At 42.7% G+C, this 24484-nt stretch overlaps 1 protein-coding gene and 1 non-coding gene across 2 annotated transcripts in view; both read right to left on the reverse strand.

Annotated features, from left to right (window-relative positions):
- The window catches only part of ADAMTS20 (ADAM metallopeptidase with thrombospondin type 1 motif 20), a 231939-nt gene that overhangs the window by 13775 nt on the left and 193680 nt on the right, over positions 1 to 24484 (reverse strand). The window contains exons 26-32 of the mRNA XM_038770479.1: positions 23976 to 24143; positions 16260 to 16433; positions 13223 to 13393; positions 9569 to 9769; positions 3787 to 3916; positions 3540 to 3634; positions 3369 to 3463 (exon numbers count right to left, since the gene is read on the reverse strand). Coding sequence (XP_038626407.1) covers positions 3369 to 3463; positions 3540 to 3634; positions 3787 to 3916; positions 9569 to 9769; positions 13223 to 13393; positions 16260 to 16433; positions 23976 to 24143 — 1034 coding nt within the window. The remainder of the gene's footprint in view (positions 1 to 3368; positions 3464 to 3539; positions 3635 to 3786; positions 3917 to 9568; positions 9770 to 13222; positions 13394 to 16259; positions 16434 to 23975; positions 24144 to 24484) is intronic.
- Positions 18514 to 18651, reverse strand: LOC119924997. The gene has a single exon (XR_005449670.1). It is a non-coding gene; the product is annotated as a small nucleolar RNA SNORA7 (small nucleolar RNA).

Raw genomic sequence — 24484 nt, forward strand, 5'->3', positions numbered from 1 at the left:
CCAGAGCGTTTCTGGACAAAGATAATCCGGGCAGCAGCATGAAGTATGGATTGAAGTGGAGAGAGACACGATCCTTCAAGGTTCAGAGCTCGGAACCTTCTCTGGTCCTGACATCCCAGGATCACGGTTCCAACTTCCCCCCAGATAGCTGAGTGGCTTCTCCTCCTAACCACCTGGCCCCTCATTGTCCCTTCCAATATTTTCTTCTTATTGGATCGGTTCCAAATTAATACCATATAATGCATTCATGGTTGCTCATTTGAAATGCCCCCGGGAGGGATACTACAGGAGTCAATCTCCTCGATTTCCTCTTCTTTCTCCTGAGTGGAGGGGTTAGTTGGAGTGACTGCCATGCAATACTGAAAATCCCTAGCCCCTACTTTAAATTGGTTCTATAAAAGTTGAGTGTTAAGCAAAAGTGTTAGATAATAATTGCGGTATTTGTTCAGTGCTTACTATGTGTCAAGCACTGTTCTAAGACTGTGAGCCCACTGATGGGTAGGGACCGTTTCTATATGTTGCCAACTTGTACTTCCCAAGCGCTTAGTACAGTGCTCTGCACACAGTAAGCGCTCAATAAATACGATTGATTGATTAAATACGATTGATTGATTCTAAAGACTGTAGTGGATACAAGCAGAGAAGCAGCATGGCACAGTGGAAAGAGCATGGGCTTGGGAGTCAGAGGTCATGGGTTCAAATCCTGACTCCGCCAATTATCAGCTGTGTGTCCTTGGGCAAGTCACTTCACTTCTCTGGGCCTCAGTTACCTCATCTGTAAAATGGGGATAAGACTGTGAGCCCCCCCGTGGGACAACTTGATCACCTTGTAACCTCCCCAGCGCTTAGAACAGTGCTCTGCACACAGTAAGCGTTTAATAAATGCCATCAAAAAAAAAATCAGGTTGGACACCTTCCCCGTCCCACGTGGGGCTCACACTCTCAATCTCCATTTTACAGATGAGATAACTGAGGCCCAGAGAAATGAAGTGACTTTTCATTCATTCATTCAATCGCATTTATTGAGTGCTTACTGTGTGCAGAGTGCTGTACTAAGAGCACTGTACTAAGCGCTTGGGAAGTACAAATCGGCAAATATAGAGACAGTTCCTACCCAACAACCGGCTCACGGTCACACAGCAGAAATGTGGTAGAGCCAGCAAGAGTGCCCATGACCTTCTGACTCCATCCACTACGCCATGAAGGAGACTATCCCCCTTCTAGACTGTAAGCCCACTGTTGGGTAGGGACCGTCTCTGTATATTGCCAACTTGTACTTCCCAAGCGCTTAGTACAGTGCTCTGCAAACAGTAAGAGCTCAATAAATACAATTGAATGAATGAATGAACTATCCCTTAAGAGCCTCCAAATTCTCTAAGACAATCTATTTCTTCATGTGATTACTGTGAGCCCACTGTTGGGTAGGGAAGGTCTCTATATGTTGCCAACTTGTACTTCCCAAGAGCTTAGTACAGTGCTCTGCACACAGTAAGCACTCAATAAATACGATTGAATGAATGAATGAATGTGATTGAAAAAAATTCACTAACTATAGCTACCACTATTAACTTGACTGCATTGCAGTGCCACATAGCAATATGACCAGGTGACCAAAAAAGCAATCCCAATAATTTTATGAATGTAAACAATTGAATGTTTAGCATGTGTATCAATCAATCCATTGTATTTATTGAGCACTTACTGTATGCAGAGCACTATACAAAGTGCTTGGGAGAACACAATGTAACAGTACAACAGAGTTGGAAGACACATTCTCTGCCCTCAGTGAGATTACATTGCAGTCTAGAGTGCTACATGTTAGAAAAATTATCCTCACCAAAACTTTGCATATATGAATATTTTTATGGCATTTGATAAGCACTTACTTTGTGCCAGGCACTGTACTAAGTGTTGGGATAGCTACAAGATAATTGGGTTGGACACAGTCCCTGTCCCACATAGAGTTTACAATATTAAATCATAGAGTTAAAGACAGTACAGTCCTCTAGACTGTGAGCCCATTGTGGACAGGGATCGTCTCTATTTATTGCTGAACTGTACTTTCCAAGTGCTTAGTACAGTGCTCTGCACACAGTAAGTACTCAATAAACATGATTGAATGAATATTAATCCCCATTTTACAGATGAGGTAACAGAGGCACAGAGATGTTAAGTGACTTGCCTAAGGTCATCATCATCTTCATCAATCATCAATCGTATTTATTGAGCGCTTACTCTGTGCAGAGCACTGTACTAAGCGCTTGGGAAGTACAAATTGGCAACATATAGAGACAGTCCCTACCCAACAGTGGGCTCACAGTCTAAAAGGGGGAGACAGAGAACAAAACCAAACATACTAACAAAATAAAATAAATAAAATAAAATAAAATAGAATAAAATAAGGTCACACAGCAGACAAGTGATGGAGTCAGGACTAGAACTCAGATCCTCTGTCTCCCAGGCCTGTGATCTTTCCAGGCATGGCTGGATTTAAGATTTCAATATTTGCCACTTGCAGCTAACAGACACTGGCTTCTTTTATCTTCTCTCTCGACTGTAAATGCCATGTTGGCAGGGAGGTCTATTGAACTGCACTATCCCAAGCTCTTAGTATAGTGCTCTGCACACAGTAAGTGTTCAATAAATATCCCTGATTGAATAAATGATTGATGGACAACTAATTCCAGATTTCTCAGTAGTCAGTGGGTGGAATCAGTCTGATGTCTCCTACGGGGCTATTATCCCTGACTGGGTCTATCTAACAGTCAATCAATGGTATTTATTGAGGGCTTATTTTTTGCAGAGCACTTTACAAGTGTTTGGAAGAGTATAGTACAACAGAATTGGTAGACAACATCCCTGCCCAACTAGAAGCTTACAGTCTAGAGGAGGAGATCTACCTCACTGTCCTATTGTCTTTTTATAATAATAATAATTCTTAGTACAGTGCTCTGCACACAGTAAGCGCTCAATAAATATAACTGATTGATTGATTGGTATTTGTTAAGCATATACTACCTCACTGTCCTATTGTCTTTTTATAATAATAATAATTCTGGTATTTGTTAAGCATATACTATGTGTCGAGGACACTGTTCTAAGCGCTGGAGTGGATACAAGATAATCAGGTTGTTCCACGTGGGGCTCACAGTCTTAATCTCCATTTTACAGAGGAGGGAACTGAGGCCCAGAGAACTGAAACGACTTGCCCAAGGTCACACAGCAGTGAAGTGGTGGAGCCGGGATTAGAACCCACGTCCTCTGACTCCTGAGCCCGTATTCCCGCTCCTCCTTCCATTCTGCTTGTAATGTGGGCAACCAATATCCACATCAAGCGTTAGACCTTCCAAAAGATAGACAATCAATACCTATATCCATACACTTCTGCAAAGTTGTCTTCTTCACCTTTGACCAATGACAGATATTCCTTGGGGTTCTCCAAATGCATGTCTGAACAATAAACCTAAAAAAGAAATGAAATCTTCAGAACAGTTGTTCCTTGGACCAAACTCCAGTCACCATAATAAAACTTACAATACCTTTATCCTTTTTCCTTCAATGTTCATTAGATATTCGCCATCATTCTTAATCAGTTTTTTCATCTGGACCTCCTTGCAATTGGTCAGTATTTCACCTTCAAGGAGAAGTGGATAAAATCAATCAGAATTTCAGTGCTTAGTGTAGTTTTGCTGATGTACATTTTTTCGATCTCTATTATCCAATTTTAGGTAACTTCAGGTGAAGTGTGGTGAGCACACCAATCAAATTTTGATTTCCTTTACTTACAGTCGCTGCTCTGGCACAACTTCCTAGCTTCTGGTTTTAAACGTGAAAGGCACAAGTCGCTGGACCAACCATTTTCCGTCACGCACTCGACTCTTCTCTCCTGTGTGCCAAGTCCACAGGTGTCTGAGCACTATTCAGAGATTACAATCAGAAGATGAATCAGTCTGATATCTAGTGATTCCCACAAATATAAAATTAACCTCTTCTCCGTTTTTTAAGATCCTTCAGTCTTGAAGCTCCCTGAGGGCAGGGAACATTGTTCAGTAAATACCACGGATTGACTGACTTCGGACTGTAAACTCATTGTAGGCAGGGAATGTGTCTGTTTATGGTTATAGTGGATTCTCCCAAGCTCTTAATTCGGTGCCTTGAACACAGTAACAGCACAATAAATATGGTTGACTCATTCATTCATTCAATCGTATTTATTGAGCGCTTACTGTGTGCAGAGCACTGTACTAAGTGCTTGGGAAGTACAAGTTGGCAACATATAGAGATGGCCCCTACCCAACAGTGGACTCACAGTCTAGAAGGGGGAGACAGAGAACAAAACAAAACATATTAACAAAATAAACTAAATAGAATAAATATGTACAAATAAAATAGAGTAATAAATACATACAAACATATATACATATATACAGGTGCTGTGGGGAGGGGAAGGAGGTAAGGCGGAGGGGATGGGGAGGGGGAGGAGGGGGAGAGGAAGGAGAGGATTGATTGATTGACATGAGTGAAATTTGGTAAATAAGCACTAGAGATGGCTAATGAGTTTATATGATTTGGGATGCTGGAAATTGAGCGGGAAAGGCATGTTGGGGTTGGTAGGCTTTCAGGAAAACTTTGAATTTAGGAAGGGTTGTTTATTGGATTTAGGGGAGGAGGAAAAGAGTTCTAATCTAGGGGATGGAGGCAAGTGTGATCGAGGGGATGGCAAGAGTGATAATGTGTTCGAGGAGATGGAAGCAAGCGCGTGTTGGACTGTGTTCAACCTAATTAGCTCGTATCTACCCCAGCACGGAGTTCAGTGCTTGGCACACGGTAAGTGCTTAACAAATTCCATTTAAAAAAAATGTGAATCAAGAGCAAGGAAGAGCTAGAAGGTTGACTTGTGAGGTATAAAGGGAGGGAGTTGGGGTATGACAGGTGAAAAGACCAGATATATAATGCGAGGTGAGTTGACAATTGTGAGTTTTTGCTTTTAGTATAAAGGTGTACTTTTGCTGAAGAGGTTCTGGAAAATAACACTTGGAAAGTCGAACATTTACATATATACACATCAAAAACATAATTCAAAGTGCTGACGATTAGAAAAAAATGAAAATATATGTTGGCATGATGTTGCATAAGTGAATCGGAATTAGAATATGGATAGAATTGGGATATAGGAGAAGATACCTGATCCATTTATTTCCATTTAGATGGTACTGAAGCTTTCATCCTTCCCCAGTTATTTTAGCCTATCCTGTCTGATCTATCCTAGTAACAGGTCTTATTGAATTTCATAGGGTTACCAAGGACCTGAAAAAATGCTCAGGAAGTTTAAAACAAGCAAATAATAACACAATCCCTGCCCCCAAAGGATGCACACTGCAATGGGAAAACATATATGACATTATGACATTGGAGAAGCAGCGTGGCTCAGTGGAAAGAGCCCAGGCTTTAGAGTCAGAGGTCAGGGGTTCAAATCCCGGCTCAACCAACTGTCAGCTGTGTGACTTTGGGCAAGTCACTTAACTTCTCTGGGCCTCAATTCCCTCATCTGTAAAATGGGGATTAAAACTTTGAGCCCCCCGTGGGACAACCTGATCGCCTTGTAACCTCCCCAGCGCTTACAACAGTGCTTTGCATATAGTAAGCACTTAATAAATGCCATTATTATTATTATTATTATTATTATTATTATTATTATTATTTAGAAGAGAGTGATCAAATAAATAATTGGCATTGGGCTCACCGTCTCAGTAGGAGGGAGAACAGATGTACAACTTGAAAATTGTCATAAGGAAGGATGGGGTTTAAATAGTTTTATTTCAAGGTGTTATTATCACAGAAAATTATTCGATAACTATCAGTCAGTACTATATAAATAGCTTGAAAGAGATTCAATTATTCACATGCGTATTCCTTATTTATACTGATTGCGCACCCACCTCCGTAACAAACAGAAACTTGTTTTAAAGCACTCCGTCAGATCTCCTCCCTCCTACGCTCCCTTCTCTAGCGCCAGCTTGCTTAGCTCTAACCTCATCTGTTTCACCACCGACCCCTTTCCCACATCTTCCCCCTACCCCGGAACTCCCTCCCTCTCCACACAGAGAAGCAGCTTGGCTTAGTGGAAAAAGCACGGCTTGGGAGGCGGAGATTGTGGGTTCTAATCCCGACTCTGCCACTTATCAACTGTGTGACTTTGGGCAAGTCAATTCACTTCTCTGGGCCTCAGTCATCTCATCTGTAAAATGGGGATTAAGACTGTGAGCCCCACGTGGGACAACCTAATTACCTTGTATCTACCCCAGTGCTTAGAACAGTGCTGGGCACCCAGTAAGCACTCAAAAAAATACCATCATTATTATTAGTAGTAGTATTATATATAAGACCATCACTCTTCCCACCTTCAAAGCATTGTTGGGATCACATCTCCTCCAAGAGGCCTTCCCCAATTATGCCCTCTTTTCCCTGGCTCCCTTTCCCTTCTGAGTCATCAATGCACTTGGATCTTTGATATTTGATATTCGCCCTACAGCACTGATGTACATAGCTCTGAATCATTTATTATAAATCATTTCTTTATATTAATAACTGTGATATTTTAAGCTAAGCTAAGAACTGTACAAACGCTGGGGTAGATATGCTTGTCAGCTGTGTGACTTTGGACAAATCACTTCACCTCTCTGTGCTTCAGTTCCCTCATCAGTAAAATGGAGATTAAGACTGTGAGCCCCACGAGGAACAACCTGATCACCTTTTATCCTCCCCAGCGCTTAGAACAGTGCTGTGCACATAGTAAGCGCTTAACAAATGCCATCATTATTTATTCATTCATTCATTCATTCAATCGTATTTACGGAGCGCTTACTGTGTGCAGAGCACTGTACTAAGCGCTTCGGAAGTACAAGTTGGCAGCATATAGAGACGGTCCCGACCCAACAGCGGGCTCACAGTCTAGAAGGGGGAGATTTATTATTACGAGACAATCACGTCCCACATGGGGCTCACATTCTAAGTAGGGGGGAGAACAGACATTGAATCCTTATTTTGCAGATGAGGAAACTGAGGCACAAAGAGGTGAAGTGACTTGCCCAAGGTCACACAGCAGGTAAGTGGCAGAGTTGGGGTTAGAATCTAGGTCCTCCGAATTGCAGGCCAATGTTCTTTCCACTAGGTCAAAATGTTTCACTATATTTATGTCTGTCTTTCCCTCTAGACTGTAAGCTCACTCTGGTCTGGAAATGTGTCTACTAACTCCGTTGTATTCTATTCTTCCAAGCACTTAGTACAGTGTTGACTGATTGATATTTGTGGGCAGGGAATGTGTCTTTGTTGTTGCATTGTACTCTCCCCAGAGCTTAATAAAGTGCTCTGCACACAATAAGTGCTCATTAAATACAACTGAATGAATACAGTGTACATTATCCTTCCGGCATTTGTTAATAATTTATTATTTGTTAAGCATTGTTCAAAACACTGGTGTAGATACAAGTTAATTGAGTCGGACATAGTTCCTGTCCAACATGGGGCTCCGACCCTAAGTAGGAGGGAGACCAGGTACTGAACTTCCCAAGCACTTAGTACAGTGCTCTGCACACAGTAAGTGCTCAATAAATGCGATTGATTGATTGATTATTGAATCCCCATTTTACAGATAAGGAAACTGAGGCCCGGAGAAGTTAAGTGTCTTGCCCAACGTCACACAGCAGGCCAATGGCAGAGCCAGGACTAGGACTCAGGTCATGTTCTCTTTCTACTAGGTCATGCTGCTACTCATTTATTAAATATATTTTATTATATATCATAGATATTCATATATATGCATATAAATATATACAATAACTGGTATCAGGAGTGGGTATCTATACAAATATATTTATAAGGTCATATTATTTCAGAGTTGTCTGGAAGTGGGGCTGAAAAGGCCTATACGCAACTGATATTCCATCCTACAATGGGAATGGGTCGTCAGCTCCTGCTAGACGGTAAGCTCCAGTTGTGGGCAGGGAACGTGTCCACCAACTCTGTTACAGTGTACTCTCCCAAGAGTTTTGTGTGATGCTCCGTACACAATAAGTGCTCAATAAATATAATTGATTGATTGATTACTAAAGTTTCCCTTAGCGGCACTGGGGCATTCACCTCTTGCGGCACCTGCATCTGGTTTTGATTCTGCTAACCGATGTCTTGATTTTCCAGAAATCTCTGATCCAGGTGTTAGTTAATTAGCAATTAGTTGACCCCATTCACCTTTACTAGAAAAACCCCGGGGATTCACTTTCTTAAAAGGGAAGCAGCCCAGCCCAGTGGAAAGAGCACAGTCTGGGAGTCAGAGGACCTGATTCTAGGCCCAGCTCCACCACTTGTCTGCTCTGTGACCTTGGCCAAGTCATTTAACTTCTCTGGGCTTCCGTTTCCTCATCTGTAACACGGAGAGTATATCATTCATTCAATTGTATTTATTGAGCACTTACTGTGTGCAGAGCACTGTACTAAGCACTTGGGAAGTACAGGTTGGCAACATATAGAGACGGTCCCTACCCAACAGTGGGCTCACAGTCTATCCTACTCCCTCTACTTGGATCGTGAGCCCCATGTGCGACAGGAACTGTGTCCAATCTGAATATCTTGTATCTAATCCAATGCTTAGAACAGTGTTTGGCACATGGTTAAGTGCTTAACAAATGAGATAATAATCATGAAAAGAAATTGTCTAAATCTACCTCTGTTGCTCATTCCCAGGTAGCAAAGTGCTAGACATGAACATCACAAGACTTGGAATTATTGCCAGTCATTTTTTTGAATTACTGCTTATTACAAAATAATGTCAGTACACTGGGTTGCATGTCATGCACAAGCATGTAGCAGCATGGCATAGTGGGTAGATTACGGGCCTGGGAATCAGAAGGTCATGGGTTCTAATCCCCACTCTGCCATGTGCCTCCTGTGTAACCTTGGGTGAGTCACTTCTCTTCTCCGTGCCTTAGTTACCTCATCTGTAAAATAGGATTTTTTAAAAAATAATCAATCAATCATATTTATTGAGCGCTTACTGTATGCAGAGCACTGTACTAAGTGCTTGGGAAGTACAAGTTGGCAACATATAGAGCCGGTCCCTACCCAACAGTGGGCTCACACTCTAGAAGGATAGTGTTTATTAAGCACTTAATACGTGCAAAACACTGTTCTAAGCGCTGGGGGAGATACGAGGTGATCAGGTTGTCCCACGGGGGGCTCACAGTCTTAATCCCCATTTTCCAGATGAGGTAACTGAGGCACCGAGAAGGGAAGTGACTTGCCCAAAGTCACACAGCTGACGAGTGGCGGAGCTGGGATTTGAACCCATGACCTCTGACTCCAAAGCCTATGCGCTTTCCGCTGAGCCACTGTGAGTTCAATGTGGGACATGGACTGTGTCCATCCCGATTAGTTTGTATCCACCCCAGCGCTACCTTGGCACATAGTAAGCACTTAACAAATACCATCATTATTAATTATTATTAACCTTAGGAATATGTTGTGTTTTATGGGGTGAAATTACAGGAGTTTTAATTCATGCATTTATACCAACCTTGCTCCATTTTCCGACCTTCCAAGTAGCTGCTTGAAGGCAGCCCCTGAAACTGCACTTATGAATATGCGGAGAAGGCAGGACGGGACATTCTTTATAGGTTACTGACCGAAGCTCAGACACCTCGTTACTCTGAACTGACTGGACTCCAATACAGTACGTTATTCTTTGTCGGTAATCAAATCCACACTTGTCTGGACACTGAAAAAAAAGATACCGAAAATGTTCTTTTCTGCATATAGGAATCAAGGGTATGTTCTAACTATTTTATTTCAATTGGTTCAATTTTCACATGTCAAGTCTGGGACTCTCATAGCTTTAAACTTCACCAATATGAGAACTGCATTTATGCAGCCATCCAGTCCAATGGGAGCTAGGGCTAGAGAACATGTGCTTTGAATTAAAAGTAGATTTTCTTGTGTTCTGAAGTTAAGTGTCTTCTAGAGACACATAGCTTTAGTTTTCAGCAGATTCAAAGAGGCATGTAAACAACTCAATTTTCTTACGTATTCACCCCAGACATAAATTTTATTGAGCTTGGGAGCCCAATTCAACATTGCATAGTGACCAATAAAATATCCAATTCTGCATATTGTCAGCACACATTTTGCATATTGTTTGCAAAAAAGGAGCTGTGTGGTCTAGTGGAAAGAGCATGGGCCTGGGAGTAAGAGGGCCTGGGTACTAATCCCAACTCAGCCACATGTCTGCTGTGTGACCCTGGCCAAATCACTTAACTGTTCTGTGCCTCAGCTATCTCATCTGCAAAATGGAGATTCAGATTTTGAGCCCCAGGGACCATGTCCAACCTGATTATCTTATATTTACCCCAGTGCTTAGTACAGAGCATGGTACATAGTAAGCACTTAAAAAATACCATTAAAAAAGCACCAAAAACCAAATCCACCTGCTGAATTCAACAGCCATAATTCTAGTTAGATGAAGAAAATAAGTGAATGATAAGTGATTTTTACATTCAATACTCCAATGTTTCCAACAGTAGGGTGACGGCTGATGGAGTACAGGCGAAGGCAACTGTGAGGAGTTCTCCCTCCCCCAAAATGAAAAATATCCACTTTTCTTGGGATTCAGGAGAGGAGAGAGATCAAGCCAGGGATGTTTACTAGCTTGTCTCAAACTGGACATAGTTTCCAGGGTATACTCTAGACGGTGACATGGAAGAGCATGGTTGTACCCTGAAGTAAGGCTGATCTACTGCATGTAGACAACACTGAGGTGTGTCAATTATCTAAGCCACAGAAGGAAATAATAGGATGAGATGTTTGAGTGTATAAACTGTTGCTTAATATTCCTTGGATGGGTCACCTCTGCAAAAGAGGGAAGAAAGGTAATTAATTCTTTGGAAATCCAGCCACTGTGTAGTTTTCTGTTTATGTTTCTGTGGAGCCTAATTCACTCTAGGAGCACAGATATTCCTCACTAAAGAGTTGGAGACAGGCTCCACTTTACCACACCTCCTCCTCAATTCAGGAATAATAATAATTATAATAATGATGGCATTTGTTGAGAGCCTACTATGTGCAAAGAACTGTTCTAAGCATTGGATGGGGATACAAGGTGATCAGGCTGTCCCACGTGGAGCTCACAGTCTTAATCCCCATTTTAGAGATGAGGTAACTGAGGCACAGAGAAGCTAAGTGACTTGCCGAAGGTCACACAGCTGACAATTGGTCCTTGAAACTGGAAGAGGAATTGGACTTAAACTGAAGAGTTAACTTATTTAAATGAGGTTATGCCCACCCAGTTTTAACCAAATTTCCTTTCACTTGAAATATTTATGCAGTTTCCGTAATTCTAAAATGAGGCTCTGCCAGGAGCACAAATATTGATTCAACGAATTCTCAATAATGGAGTCTCCCAAAGGAGAGAGTTTACACCTAATCATTATTTCTGGAAACTCACTTGGAATGAAATCTCAAAACTTTTTTTTAATGGTATTTATTCTGGCTTACTATATATCAAACAATGTTCTAAGCACTGGGGTAGATAGAGAAGCAGTGTGGCCTAGTGGAAAGAGCATGGGGCTGGGAGTAAGAGTATCTGGGTTCTGATCCCAGCTCTGCCACTTACCGGCTGTGTGATTCATTCAATCGTATTTATTGAGCGCTTACTGTGTGCAGAGCACTGTACTAAGCGCTTGGGAAGTACAAGTTGGATCTTGGGCAAGTCACTTCCTTTCTCTGTTCCTCAGTTCCCTCCTCTGAAAAATGGGGATTCAATACTTGTGCTATCTCCTACTTAGAATGTGAACCCCACGTGCAACCTGATGATCTTGTATCTATGTCACGGCTCAGGCCGGCTTTCAGCACGTAGAAAGTGCTTATCAAATACTGCAATTATGTTTATTATTAAGTTACTTAGGTTGGACACAGTCCCTGTCCCACATAGGGCTCACAATCCAGCTAGGAGGGAGAACGGGAAAACAGACATAGAGAAGTTAAGCGACTTGCCCAGGGGCACACAGCAAGCTGTTGGCAGAGCCGACATTCGAACCCAGGTCCTCTCACTCCCAGGCCCATGCTCTTTCCAGTAGGCCAGGCTGCATCTCTTCAAGCGCCTAGTACAGTGCTCTGCACACAGTAAGCGCTCAATAAATACGATTGATTAGTAGGGTTGGGAAGCCACTGAAGACCGGAGAGATACTGACTCGAATCGCCAGTCCGTGATCAGCACAAACTGGCCAAGTATAATGGAGAGCAAGAGAATGGGCTGGGCCCAAATTGGGGTTATGTCTTCAAAGCCCGTTGTTGGGTGGGGATTACCTCGATTTCTTGCTGAATTGTACTTCCAAGCGCTTAGTACAGTACTCTGCACACAGTAAGCCCTGAATAAATACGACTCATTCATTTATTCATTCATTTATTTATTTATTTACTTATTTATTTATTTATTTATTTGTCTTACTTGTACATATCTATTCTATTTATTTTATTTTGTTAGTATGTTTGGTTTTGTTCTCTGTCTCCCCCTTCTAGACTGTGAGCCCGCTGTTGGGTAGGGACTGTCTCTATGTGTTGCCGACTTGTACTTCCCAAGTACAGTGCTCTGCACACAGTAAGTGCTCAATAAATATGATTGATTAATTGATTGATTGAATGAAATCAGCATTGTCAAATTTATGCCCTCTGCTTGCCAAAGAGCCAACTAATGGGCTCACCTGTTCTTTACCAATGCAGAGTTTTATGAGAGCTCACATCCTCCAGGAGGCCTTCCCAGACTGAGCCCCCTTTTTCCTCTCTTCCTCCCCACCCCCCCGCCCTACCTCCTTCCCCTCCCCACAGCACCTGTATATATGTTTGTACAGATTTATTACTCTATTTATTTTACTTGTACATATTTACTATTTTATTGATTTGGTTAATGATGTGCATCTAGCTTTATTTCTATTTATTCTGATGACTTACCTGTCCACATGTTTTGTTTTGTTGTCTGTCTCCCCCTTCTAGACTGTGAGCCCGCTGTTGGGTAGGGACCGTCTCTATATGTTGCCAACCTGTACTTCCCAAGCGCTTAGTACAGTGCTCTGCACACAGTAAGCGCTCAATAAATATAATTGAATGAATGAATGAATGAATTTCCTTCTGGAGGATAAAATGGAAGGTCCCCAGTCTGCCTTGGGAGGGCTTCAGTTACCTGGGAAGAGTCTCCAGTGACCACAATGTATTTGCAGGGAAGGACCTCGCACCATCTAGCAGATAGAGGCCTCGTTGAAGGATCACAATTACTCTCGTTCACTTGGATTTGCCGTTCATCGACGCACTTCACGTCCCGATATGTTTCTTTTTTCTTACATAACGCTGAACACTATGTGGGATAGAGGAAAAACATAGGTCAAACCCAGAAAATAGGATGACTCAGGCAGGCGAGACTGTGACAACCTGAGTTCGATTACATGGAGGGCGATGCAACCGGAATAATGGTATTTACTGAGTGCCCACTGTGGGAAATTCATGCACTGAACAGTGGAAAGAACAAAAACATGACACATTCTCTTCGAGCAACACAATACTATAGAATTGGGATATCGTGGATCTTCTAGACTGTGAGCCCACTGTTTGGTAGGGACTGTCTCTATATATTGCCAACTTGTACTTCCCAAGTGCTTAATACAGTGCTCTGCACACAGTAAGAGCTCAATAAATATGATTGAATGAATGAATTAATTAATCTAATAGAAATACGATCCGGTTAGGGAAAGGTGGTAATAATCAGGGAATATATGTTGTTGTAGCATACTTAGTACAGTGGCTCAGTGGAAAGAGAAGCAGTGTGGCTCAGTGGAAAGAGCCCGGGCTTTGGAGCCAGAAGTTGTGGGTTCAAATCCCTGCTCCACCACTTGTCAGCTTTGTGACTTTGGGCAAGTCACTTAACTTCTCTGGGCCTCAGTTCCCTCAACTGGAAAATGGGGATGAAGACTGTGAGCCCCCCGTGGGACAATCTCATCACCTTGGAACCTCCCCAGCGCTTAGAACAGTGCTTTGCACATAGTAAATGCCTAATAAATGCTATCATCATTATTATTATTATTACAGTGCTTTCACACAGTAAGTGCTCAATAAATAGGATTGAATGAATGCATGAATAGAAGAAGAGAAGCAGTGTGGCTTAGTGGCTAAAGCAAAGGCCTAGGAACCAGAGGTTCCAACTGGTTCCACCACTTGCTTGCTGTGTGACTGTGAGCAAGTAACTTAAAATCTCTGTGCCTCAGTTTCCTTAACTACAAAATGGGGATTCAGTTCTTATTCTTCCTCCTACTTTGACTGTGAGCCCCACATGGGACAGGCACTTTATCTGGCCTGATTAAGTTGTGTCTACCCCAGCAGTTAAAACAATGGTTGACCAACAATAAGTGCTTAACAAATACCATTAAAAAAATGGTGATCTAAATTTGTGCTAGTCTATGTAGTTGCACACGAAGAGACCTAGTCTAAGTTTACTGCAGAAATAATTACTATTTGGAAGCCACAAGTCCAGTCAACCTTTCATTTGGAAAACATTAATACTGCAACACCAAACATTGCATATTCTTGGTCTTCTCAGCACTAGTTCTGACTTGAAAGAACAAAGATTTTTCACCTCTATGATACCAGAAAGGCGGTGTGTCATTCTGGGACCTTGCTATTATGACAAATACAATTCATTCATTCGATCGTATTTATTGAGCACTTACTGTGTGCACAGCCCTGTACTAAGCCGTTGGGAAGGTACAACACAATAATAAACAGCAAAATTCCCTGCCCACGCAGAGCTTACAGTCATTCTATAACTAGATATTGAACTGCACTTTTTCCAGGACCAGAGTGGAAGAGCACCTGGAATAAAACTCAAGATGTCAGAATCAACTCCAAACTATGAAATATGGAAGGCCTAAACTGAGAAAAAGTCCCTTTCACTGTAGTCTAGGTATCCCAGTTCGGCAGTAGTGTTAACCAAACTACGTTAGGATATGTGCAACGAATACTTAAAAGAACTCAGAAATCCCAACCAGGCTTTGCCGTTTGCCTGCCGTTTGACCTTGGATAAGTCAATCAACTTCTCCGTGGCTTAGTTTCGTCAACTGTACAATGGGGATTAAATACCTGTTTTCCCTCCTGCTTAGACTGAAAGGGACTGTTTTCAACCTGATCATCTTGAAAAGTAGTGTGGTTTAGTGGACAGAGCACAGGCCCGGGAGTCCAAAGGACCTGGGTTCTAATCCCCACTCTGCCATACGTCCGCTGTGTGACATTGGGTAAGTCCCTTAACTATTCTGGGCCTCAGCTACCTCATCTGTAAAATGGGGATTAAGATTGCGAGCCCCAAGTGGGACAGGGGCCTAGTCCAACCTGATTAACTTGTATCTATCCCAGCGTTTAGAATAGTGCTTGGCACATTCTTTCAATTGTATTTATTGAGTGCTTACTGTATGCAGAGCACTGTACCAAGTGCTTGGAAAGTACAATTCAGTAACAAATAGAGACAATCCCTGCCCACACCGGGCCCACAGTCTAGAAGATAGTAAGCACTAAACGAGTATCATAATTATTGCTATTATCCTTATCAGGAGCCCCATGTGGGACAACCTGATTACCTTGTATCTACCCCAGCACTTAGAACAGTGCTTGGCACATAGTAAGCACTTAACAAATACCATCATTATTATTATTATTGTTATTTACCCCGGTGCTTAGGACAGTCCTTGGCAAATAATGTTTAACAAGTACCAAAATAATTATTTTCATTATTACTATTATTATCATCATTATCCTAGGGGGAATTTGTCTTGTCTTATGCCCTCGAGTCGTTTCCGACCCACAGCGACATCATGGACAAATCTCTCCGTAGAGCCGTAGAGCTTTCCTTGTAAAACTACGGAAGTGGTTTACAATTGCTGCCTTCCTTACAATAAACCTGAGTCTCCACTTTCAACTCTCTCCCATCCGCTACTTCCCAGCACAGGTGAGTTTTGACTTGGAGTAGATTCCCTTCCACTCCTTAGCCACTGCCCAAGCTAGGAATGGAATGGGTAGGCCTCTGCTTGCCTCTCCCTCCCGTAGCCGAGACTTGGTTGACTACTGGAAACTCTCCAGATGTGAGCCTGAGAGAGGAGGGGGAATTAGGCTGACCCTATCTGTACAAGGTTTAGTTAAATTTGCACAGTATTTGGGCTGATTGATAAATCCATTCTTACCTCTTGCCACTCAGCAGCCAACCAATGATACTCAATACAGTCACGCTCCCAGCAGTATCTCATACTGTGAGGCCGAGTTGAATAGTCACACATTTCTTCAGTCACTGGCCCAGTACCTTTCAATCTGCAGTAGACATCTCTTTGTTGAATCCCAGCACCACAGGACACCGAACACTGCCAAAAAAACCCCAAACACAACAAAAAAAACCACCAAAAAAGAATAGAAAATAGAATAGAAATCAATCAATCGTATTTATTGAGCGCTTACTGTGTGCAGAGCACTGCACTAAGCACTTGGAAAGTACAAGTTGGCAACATATAGAGACAGTCCCTACCCAACAGTGGGCTCATAGTCTAAAAGAATAATAGAAAGAAGTCTAATAGAAAGAACACTGTATTTGATTCTCCACCTGTAATTGGGGAAGTCAAGCCAATAGCCATATAAATCCACTACTACTTACAGGGAAGGTTTCTACCGGCAGGAGAAAAAAAATCTAATTTTTCCACAATATTTTTCCACAATACTAGGAAGAATTATTAATATAATTAATATTAGGTAACAATATTAATAATCGTGGTGTTAGAGATGCAGCGTGGCTTAGTGGAAAGAGCACGGACTTGGGAGTCAGAGGTCATGGGTTCTAATCCCGGCTCTGCCACTTGTCTGCTGTGTGACCTTGGGCAAGCCACTTAACCTCTCTGGGCCTCTGTTCCCTCATCTGTAAAATGGGGATTAAGACTGAAAGCCCCAAGTGGGACAACCTGATTACCTTGTATCTACCCCAGCACATAGAACAGTGCTTGGTACACAGTAAGCGCTTAGCAAGTACCATCATTATTATTATTATCATTAAGTACTTACTGTATGCCAAGCACCATTTTAAGAGCTGGGATAAATACAAGAAAATCAAGTTGTTCATGGTGTGTGTCATTCATTTTTCATTTGCATTTGAATTTTTCATTCATTCATTCAATCTTATTTATTGAGCCCTTACTGTGTGCAGAGCACTGTACTAAGCACTTGGGAAGTACAAGTCCCTACCCAACAATGGGCTCACAGTCTAGAAAGGGGAGACAGACAACAAAACAAAACATGTGGACAGGAATCAAGTCAAGTCTGTCCCACATAGCTCACTAAGTAGGAAGAAGAACAGGAATTGAATCCCTATTTTACAATGAGGAAACTGAGGCGCAGATAAGTTTAATGACTTGCCCAAAGACACAGAACAAACAAGTGGCAGGTTAGAACCTTGGTCCCCAGACTACCAGTTCCAATAAGCTGACTACTTCATTTGTGTACATACAGATACAAATTTACCCCTCTATCTATGCCTCTACCATGTACTGCTATTTTCAGCCTCTTTTAGAGAAGCAGCATGGCCTAGTGGAAAGAAACCGAGCCTGGGAAACAGAGGATGTGGATTCTAATTCCAGCGCTGCCACTTGTCTGCTGGGCAACCTTGGCCAACTCACTTCACTTCTCCTACCTTGGTTCCCTCATCTGCAGAATGAGGATTCAATACCTGTTCTCCCTCTGTGAGCCCCAAGTGGAACCTAATTAACTTTTATCTGCCCCAGTGCTTAGTACATTGCTTGGCATAATAGTAAGAGCTTAACGAATACCACAATTTCAATTATTATTACCATTATTATAATTCTCGTCTCTCCACTACCAAAACAGTCTTCTCTGGATTCCTCAAGGTCCTCCAGCTAATGACCCATCTATAATAATAATAATAATAATGGCATTTATTTAGCGCTTACTATGTGCAAAGCACTGTTCTAAGAGCTGGGGAGGTAACAAAGTGATCAGGTTGTCCCACAGGGAGCTCACAGTCTTCATCCCCATTTTACAGATGAGGTAACTGAGGCCCAGAGAAGTGAAGTGACTTGCCCAAAGTCACACAGCTAATTGGCGGAGCTGGGATTTGAACCCATGACCTCTGACTCCAAAGCCCGGGCTCTTTCCACTGACCCATGCTGCTTCTCCATCTCCAGCTTCCATTCATGTTCCCTCTCTGTCTTTACTCCTTCGCTGTTGTTGTTATAGTATGCTGTTGAGTCGTGTCCAACCCACAGCGATGCCATGGACCCATCTCCCCCACTTCCATCTGCAATCGTTCTGGCCGTGTATCCATAGAGTTTTCTTGGTAAAAATATGGAAGTTGTTACCACTGCGGCCTTCCGCACAGTAAATGAGTCTCTGCCCTCGACTTTCTCCCATGCCACTGCTGCCCAGCACAGGTGAGTTTTGACTTTTGGCAGATTGCCTTCCACTCATTAGCCACTGCCCAAGCTAGGAATGGAATGGGTATGCCTCTGCTTGACTCTCCCTCCTGTAGTCGAGACTGGTAGCGTGCTGGAAATGCTCCAGATGCAACCCTGAGAGGGCACTTCCTCTTTAACAACTCTCTTACCCACCCTTTGAATCAGATTTTATCCCCTTCTGCTCACCAAGATGACTCGCCCCAAATCACAAATGATCATCTCAAAACCTACTTTGGCTGCCTTTGACACTGGTGACATTCAATTTTATTTCTTCAATCGTATTGGTCGTGCACTTACTGTGTGCAGAGCACTGTATTAAGCACTTGGGAGAATACAATGTAACAGGTTAGACAACATCCCCTGCCTATAGTGAGCTTACAGTCTAGAGTGTACAGACTAAGTTTGTAGTTTCTAGACTGTGAGCCCACTGTTGGGTAGGGACTGTCTCTATATGCTGCCAGCTTGTACTTCCCAAGTGCTTAGTACAGTGCTCTGCACACAGTAAGCGCTCAATAAATACAATTGATTGATTGATTGTAGTCAAGACTACTTCAGCCTCCTTGAACCACAAATGAGCCCAGCTTTGCTTCGTTTTCCTCCTTCCTCTAGACTATAACTCACTGTGGTCAGGAAATATTTCTGTTTATTGTTGTATTGTACTCTCCCAAGCGCTTCGTAGAGTGCTCTGCACATAGTAAGCACTCAATAAATACAACCGAATGAAAGAACAAATACTCTGGCTACCCAGGACTGCACTCACAAGACCAGAATGCTCTGACTCTTTGCATTCTTGGGTAAAATCAAAAGATGTTTCTATGGCAATATATATGAGTTCACTCCACATCTATTAGCAACAAAAGAAATACTCCGGTGAACCACATTTGTCTCTGAATAACGCCAGAATAATTAAATCATTTGAGTAGCTTTTTCCTTTTTTCTTTCAGTTTCTTTACTCAAGTTAAATTCTTTTTACCCATTCACTGGTTAGATCTCTTGAAATGGGGCAGGAAGTCGGGCAACATACCATACAGGCCTTATGGATGTTGAAAATCAGCACTTAGTACAGTGCTCTGCACACAGTAAGCGCTCAATAAATATGATTGAATGAAAGAATGAACGAAATAGGCAGGCCAAGTTGGCAAGCTAATTTATTTAATTCTAATTTTGTGACGGCTGAGGGACCGGAGAAGAAAATCCTTTCTTCTCTTGAAATGATTAGAATTCTTTCATTACCTGTACTTGGGAAGGGAGGGGGAGAATTTTTTTTCCTATGCAGCCCCTATTAAAATTCAAAACTCTGCAACAGAAAATATCAAATTATAAATGAATTGTGTGCCTCGCTGGCTCTTTTGACTAGATCAGTGGAAACACTTCATCAGCAAAATGGCACTAAAATGAAATTATTTTATATTGCATGACAACAAAAGCCAATATCACACTATGCTCAATCTGAGCGAAGCAGAAACCAGTGTTTGTCTCAACCTCCGAAATTACACTTCTGTTGAATTTTTAATTATGTGTGTGGTGGTGCGGAGGAGACAGCCTACAATTGTCAACTTCAAGCGGATACTTTTTATAGAACAAGTCAAAAGACAACACTTCACAAAGAGTGTCATTTCATTTTGGCAGAGAACTGTAGAAGGAAAGAACAAATTTCTGCTAGAAGAGAGGAGGATAAGGGTCCCACTCTGGATGTGACAAAGTCCTGCTCGGTCCCATGTAAATGTTAAGAGTGATGAGTTTATAGCCAAAAGCTATCCAGCCCCGCATTGTATCAAATGTTTAGTGCGAAGAACTTAGGGAGAATTTCTAGCCAGCTCAGTGCTCTATTATTCATTCATTCATTCAATTGTATTTATTGAGTTCGAGGGGGAGACAGCTATTCATATAAATAAATAATGGATCTCTACCCAACTGCTTTAGGGCTAAGGATGGGGGCAAATATCAAATGGTCCGAAGGGTACAGATTCATTCATTCAATGACCTGTAATGACCTTAGAGAAGCAGCATGGCTCAGTGGAAAGAGCACGGGTTTGGGAGTCAGAGGTCATGATCCCGACTCCGCCACGTCTGCTGTGCGACCTTGAGCAAGTCACTTAACTTCTCTGAGCCTCAGTTACCTCATCTGTAAAATGGGGATTAAGACTGTGAACCCCACATGGGACAACCTGATCACCTTGTATCCCCCCAGCGCTTAGAACAGTGCTTTGCACATAGTAAGTGCTTAACAAATGCCATCATCGTTATTATTATTAACTTCTCTGAGCCTCAGTTACCTCATCTGTAAAATGGGATTAAGACTGTGAGCCCCACATGGGACAACCTGATCAACTCGTATCCCCCCAGTGCTTAGAACAGTGCTTCGCACATAGTAAGCGCTTAACAAATGCCATCATTATTATTATTATTATTATTATTAACTTCTCTGAGCCTCAGTTACCTCATCTGTAAAATGGGGATTAAGACTGTGAGCCCCACATGGGACAACCTGATCACCTCATATGCCTCCCAGTGCTTAGAACAGTGCTTCACACATAGTAAGAGCTTAACAAATGCCATCATCGTTATTATTATTAACTTCTCTGAGCCTCAGTTAGCTCATCTATAAAATGGGATTAAGACTGTGAACCCCACATGGGACAACCTGATCACCTTGTATCCCCCCAGCGCTTAGAACAGGGCTTCGCACATAGTAAGTGCTTAACAAATGCCATTATTATTATTATTATTATTCAATCGTATTTATTGAGCGCTTACTGTGTGCAGAGCACTGTACTAAGCACTTGGGAAGTACAAGTTGGCAACATATAGAGATGGCCCCTACCCAAAATGTGCTCACAGTCTAGAAGGGGGAGACAGACAATAAAACAAAATATATTCACAAAATAAAAAGAATAGTAAATGTACAAGTAAAATCAATAGAGTAATACATCTGTACAAACATATATACAGGTGCTGTGGGGAGGGGAAGGAGGTAGGGTGGGGGGAATGCGGAGGGGGAGAGGAAAGAGGGGGCTCAGTCTGGGAAGGCCTCCTGGAGGAGGTGAGTTCTCAGTAGGGCTTTGAAGGGAGGAAGAGAGCTAGCTTGGCGGATGTGCAGAGGGAGGGCATTCCAGGCCAGGGGGAGGACGTGGGCCGGGGGTCGACAGTGGGACAGGCGAGAACGAGGCACAGTGAGGAGATTGGCGGCAGAGGAGCAGAGGGTGCGGGCTGGGCTGGAGAAGAAGAGAAGGGAGGTGAGGTAGGAGGGGGCGAGGTGATGGACAGCCTTGAAGCCGAGGGTGAGGAGTTTTTGCCTAACGCGTAGGTTGACTGGTTGCCACTGGAGATATTAAACGTTAAATGTGCTGTTATGGTAGTTAGGGCATTTAGTGAGCTTCTGTGAGTTTGAAGCCATTCATTTGCCTTTTTTTATGGTACATATTAGGAGCTTACTATGTTCCCGGCACTGTACTAAGCACCTGGAAAGATACAAAGTAATCAGGTTGGACACAGTTCCTGTCCCACATGGGGTTCACTGTCTTTATCCCCATTTTACAGATGAGGTAACTGGCACAGAGAAGTTAAGTGATGACAATGGTATTTGTTAAGCACTTACTCTGTGTCAGGTACTGTACTAAGCGCTGGGGGTGGGTACCAGCAAATTGGGTTGGACACAGTCCCTGTCCCACGTGGGGCTCACAGTCTCAATCCCCATTTTACAGATGAGGGAACTGAGACACAGAGAATTGAAGTGACTTGCCCAAGGTCACACAGCAGACGAGAGGTGGAGTTGGGATTAAACCCACAATCTTCTGAATCCCAGGCCCGGGCTCTATCCCTTAAGCCATGTTGCTTCTCTAAGTGACTTTCCCACGGTTCCACAGCAAACAAGTGGCAGAGCCGAAATTAGAACCCAAGTCTTCTTACTCCAAGGCCCGCGTTCTACCCACCAGGCCATGCTGTTTCTCTTTTGAATTTGGGATTTATTACAGCAAACAGCTTCCGTGTCTCTCAGCCCACACAAGCCCCTTTAGCTGTGTGGCAATTTGTCTGCTTTTGTCTATTACACCTTTTACCTGCCTCCTTTCCTGTTCTTTCCCCTTTCCCTCTACCCTCCCCAGTACTTCGGCTCCCTGCACTTCTTTCCCTCCTCTCCACTGCGAACTCAATCAATTAATCAATCAATGGCATTCATTGGTCTTTTACTGGGACCAGAGTCCTTGGCTGTGAGCCCGCTGTTGGGTAGGGACCGTCTCTATATGATGCCAACTTGTACTTCCCAAGTGCTTAGTACAGTGCTCTGCACACAGTAAATGCTCAATATATACGATTGAATGAATGAATGAATAAATATGATTGAATGAATGAAAGAATTAAGCGTTTGAGATAGTATACAGGGTTGAGAAGCAGTATACACTAGTGAATAGAGCACAGGCTTGAGAGTCAGAAGGACCTGAATTCTATTAATAATTATAATAATAATAATGGCATTTATTAAGCTCTTACTATGTGCCAAGCACTGTTCTAAGCGCAGGGGAGGTTACAAGGTGATCAGGTTGTCCCAACTGGGGCTCACAGTCTTCATCCCTATTTTACAGATGAGGGAACTGAGGCCCAGAGAAGTTAATCAATCAATCAATCATACTTATTGAGCGCTTACTGTGTGCAGAGCACTGTACTAAGTGCTTGGGAAGTACCAGTCAGCAACACATACAGACAGTCCCTACCCAACAGCGGGCTCACAGTCTAGAAGGGGGAGACAGTTAAGTGACTTGCCCAAAGTCACACAGCTGACAAGTGGCGGAGCCGGGATTTGAACCCATGACCTTTCATTCATTCATTCAATTACACTTATTGAGCGCTTACTCTGTGCAGAGCACTGTACTTAGTGCTTGGGAAGTACAAGTTGGCAACATATAGAGACGATCCCTACCCAATAGCGCGTTCACAGTCTAGAAGGGGGAGACAGACAACAAAACAAAACATATTAACAAAATAAAATAGAGTAAATATGTACAAGTACAATAAATAAATAAATAAATAGAGTAATAAATATGTACAAACATATAGACATATATATAGATGCTGTGGGGAGGGGAAGGAGGTAAGGCAAGGGGGATGGGGAGAGGGAAGAGGGGGAGAGGAAGGAGGGGGCTCAGTCTGGTACCTCTGACTCCAAAGCCCGTTCTCTTAACACTGAGCCATGCTGCTATTCCCAGCTCTGTCACGTCTGCCGTGTGACCTTAGGTAAGTCACTTCACTGTGCCTTAGTAACCTCATGTGGAACCAACAGGGTGACCGTGTGAAATGCAACTTTCTCAGGGGACCATTCTGCTTAGATCAATCATTCAGGCAATCTATGGTACGTACTGAGTGACATCAGCATGTAATAACTAATGAGTTACTCCTTTCGTTTGAAGTTCAGAGATTCACAGATGTGTCTGTAATGATCAAAGATTCCCATACCTCCTTCCACCTATTGGCTTTCCATGCTGGACACCTCCCGGATCTGCAGGCTTTGTGGGTTCGGGGCTTCCAAGATAGGCTGCACTGCTCGTCATCCAATATGTCTTGGGACTTACTCATACAGTGCACATCCCGGTATTTTATTCCTTTCCCACAGGAAGCTGAGCACTGGAAAAAAGCACACCCACCATCTCCCAATCACAATCTCCAAATTCTCCAAGCATGAAAAAGGAAATTATATCCAATGACACAGTCACAAACAATAACCAAGGTATTTGTACTCATGCATATCTCAATCAATCGGTAGTATTTATTGATCGCTAAGTTCCCATTGAGCAGGGTACTACACTACACACTTGGGAGAATATAACAGAATTAGTAGATGTGATCCCTGCCGCTAAGGACCTTATAATCTAGCGATGGAGACAGACACTAAAGTCAGTTAGAGGTAGAGGGAAGCAATAGAGTTGAAAATATTCTCCAGTGGATTATGGGAGTGTGGGCAAACG

Source organism: Tachyglossus aculeatus, chromosome 2 (genome assembly GCF_015852505.1).
Source record: "Tachyglossus aculeatus isolate mTacAcu1 chromosome 2, mTacAcu1.pri, whole genome shotgun sequence".
Classification (NCBI taxonomy): domain Eukaryota; kingdom Metazoa; phylum Chordata; class Mammalia; order Monotremata; family Tachyglossidae; genus Tachyglossus; species Tachyglossus aculeatus.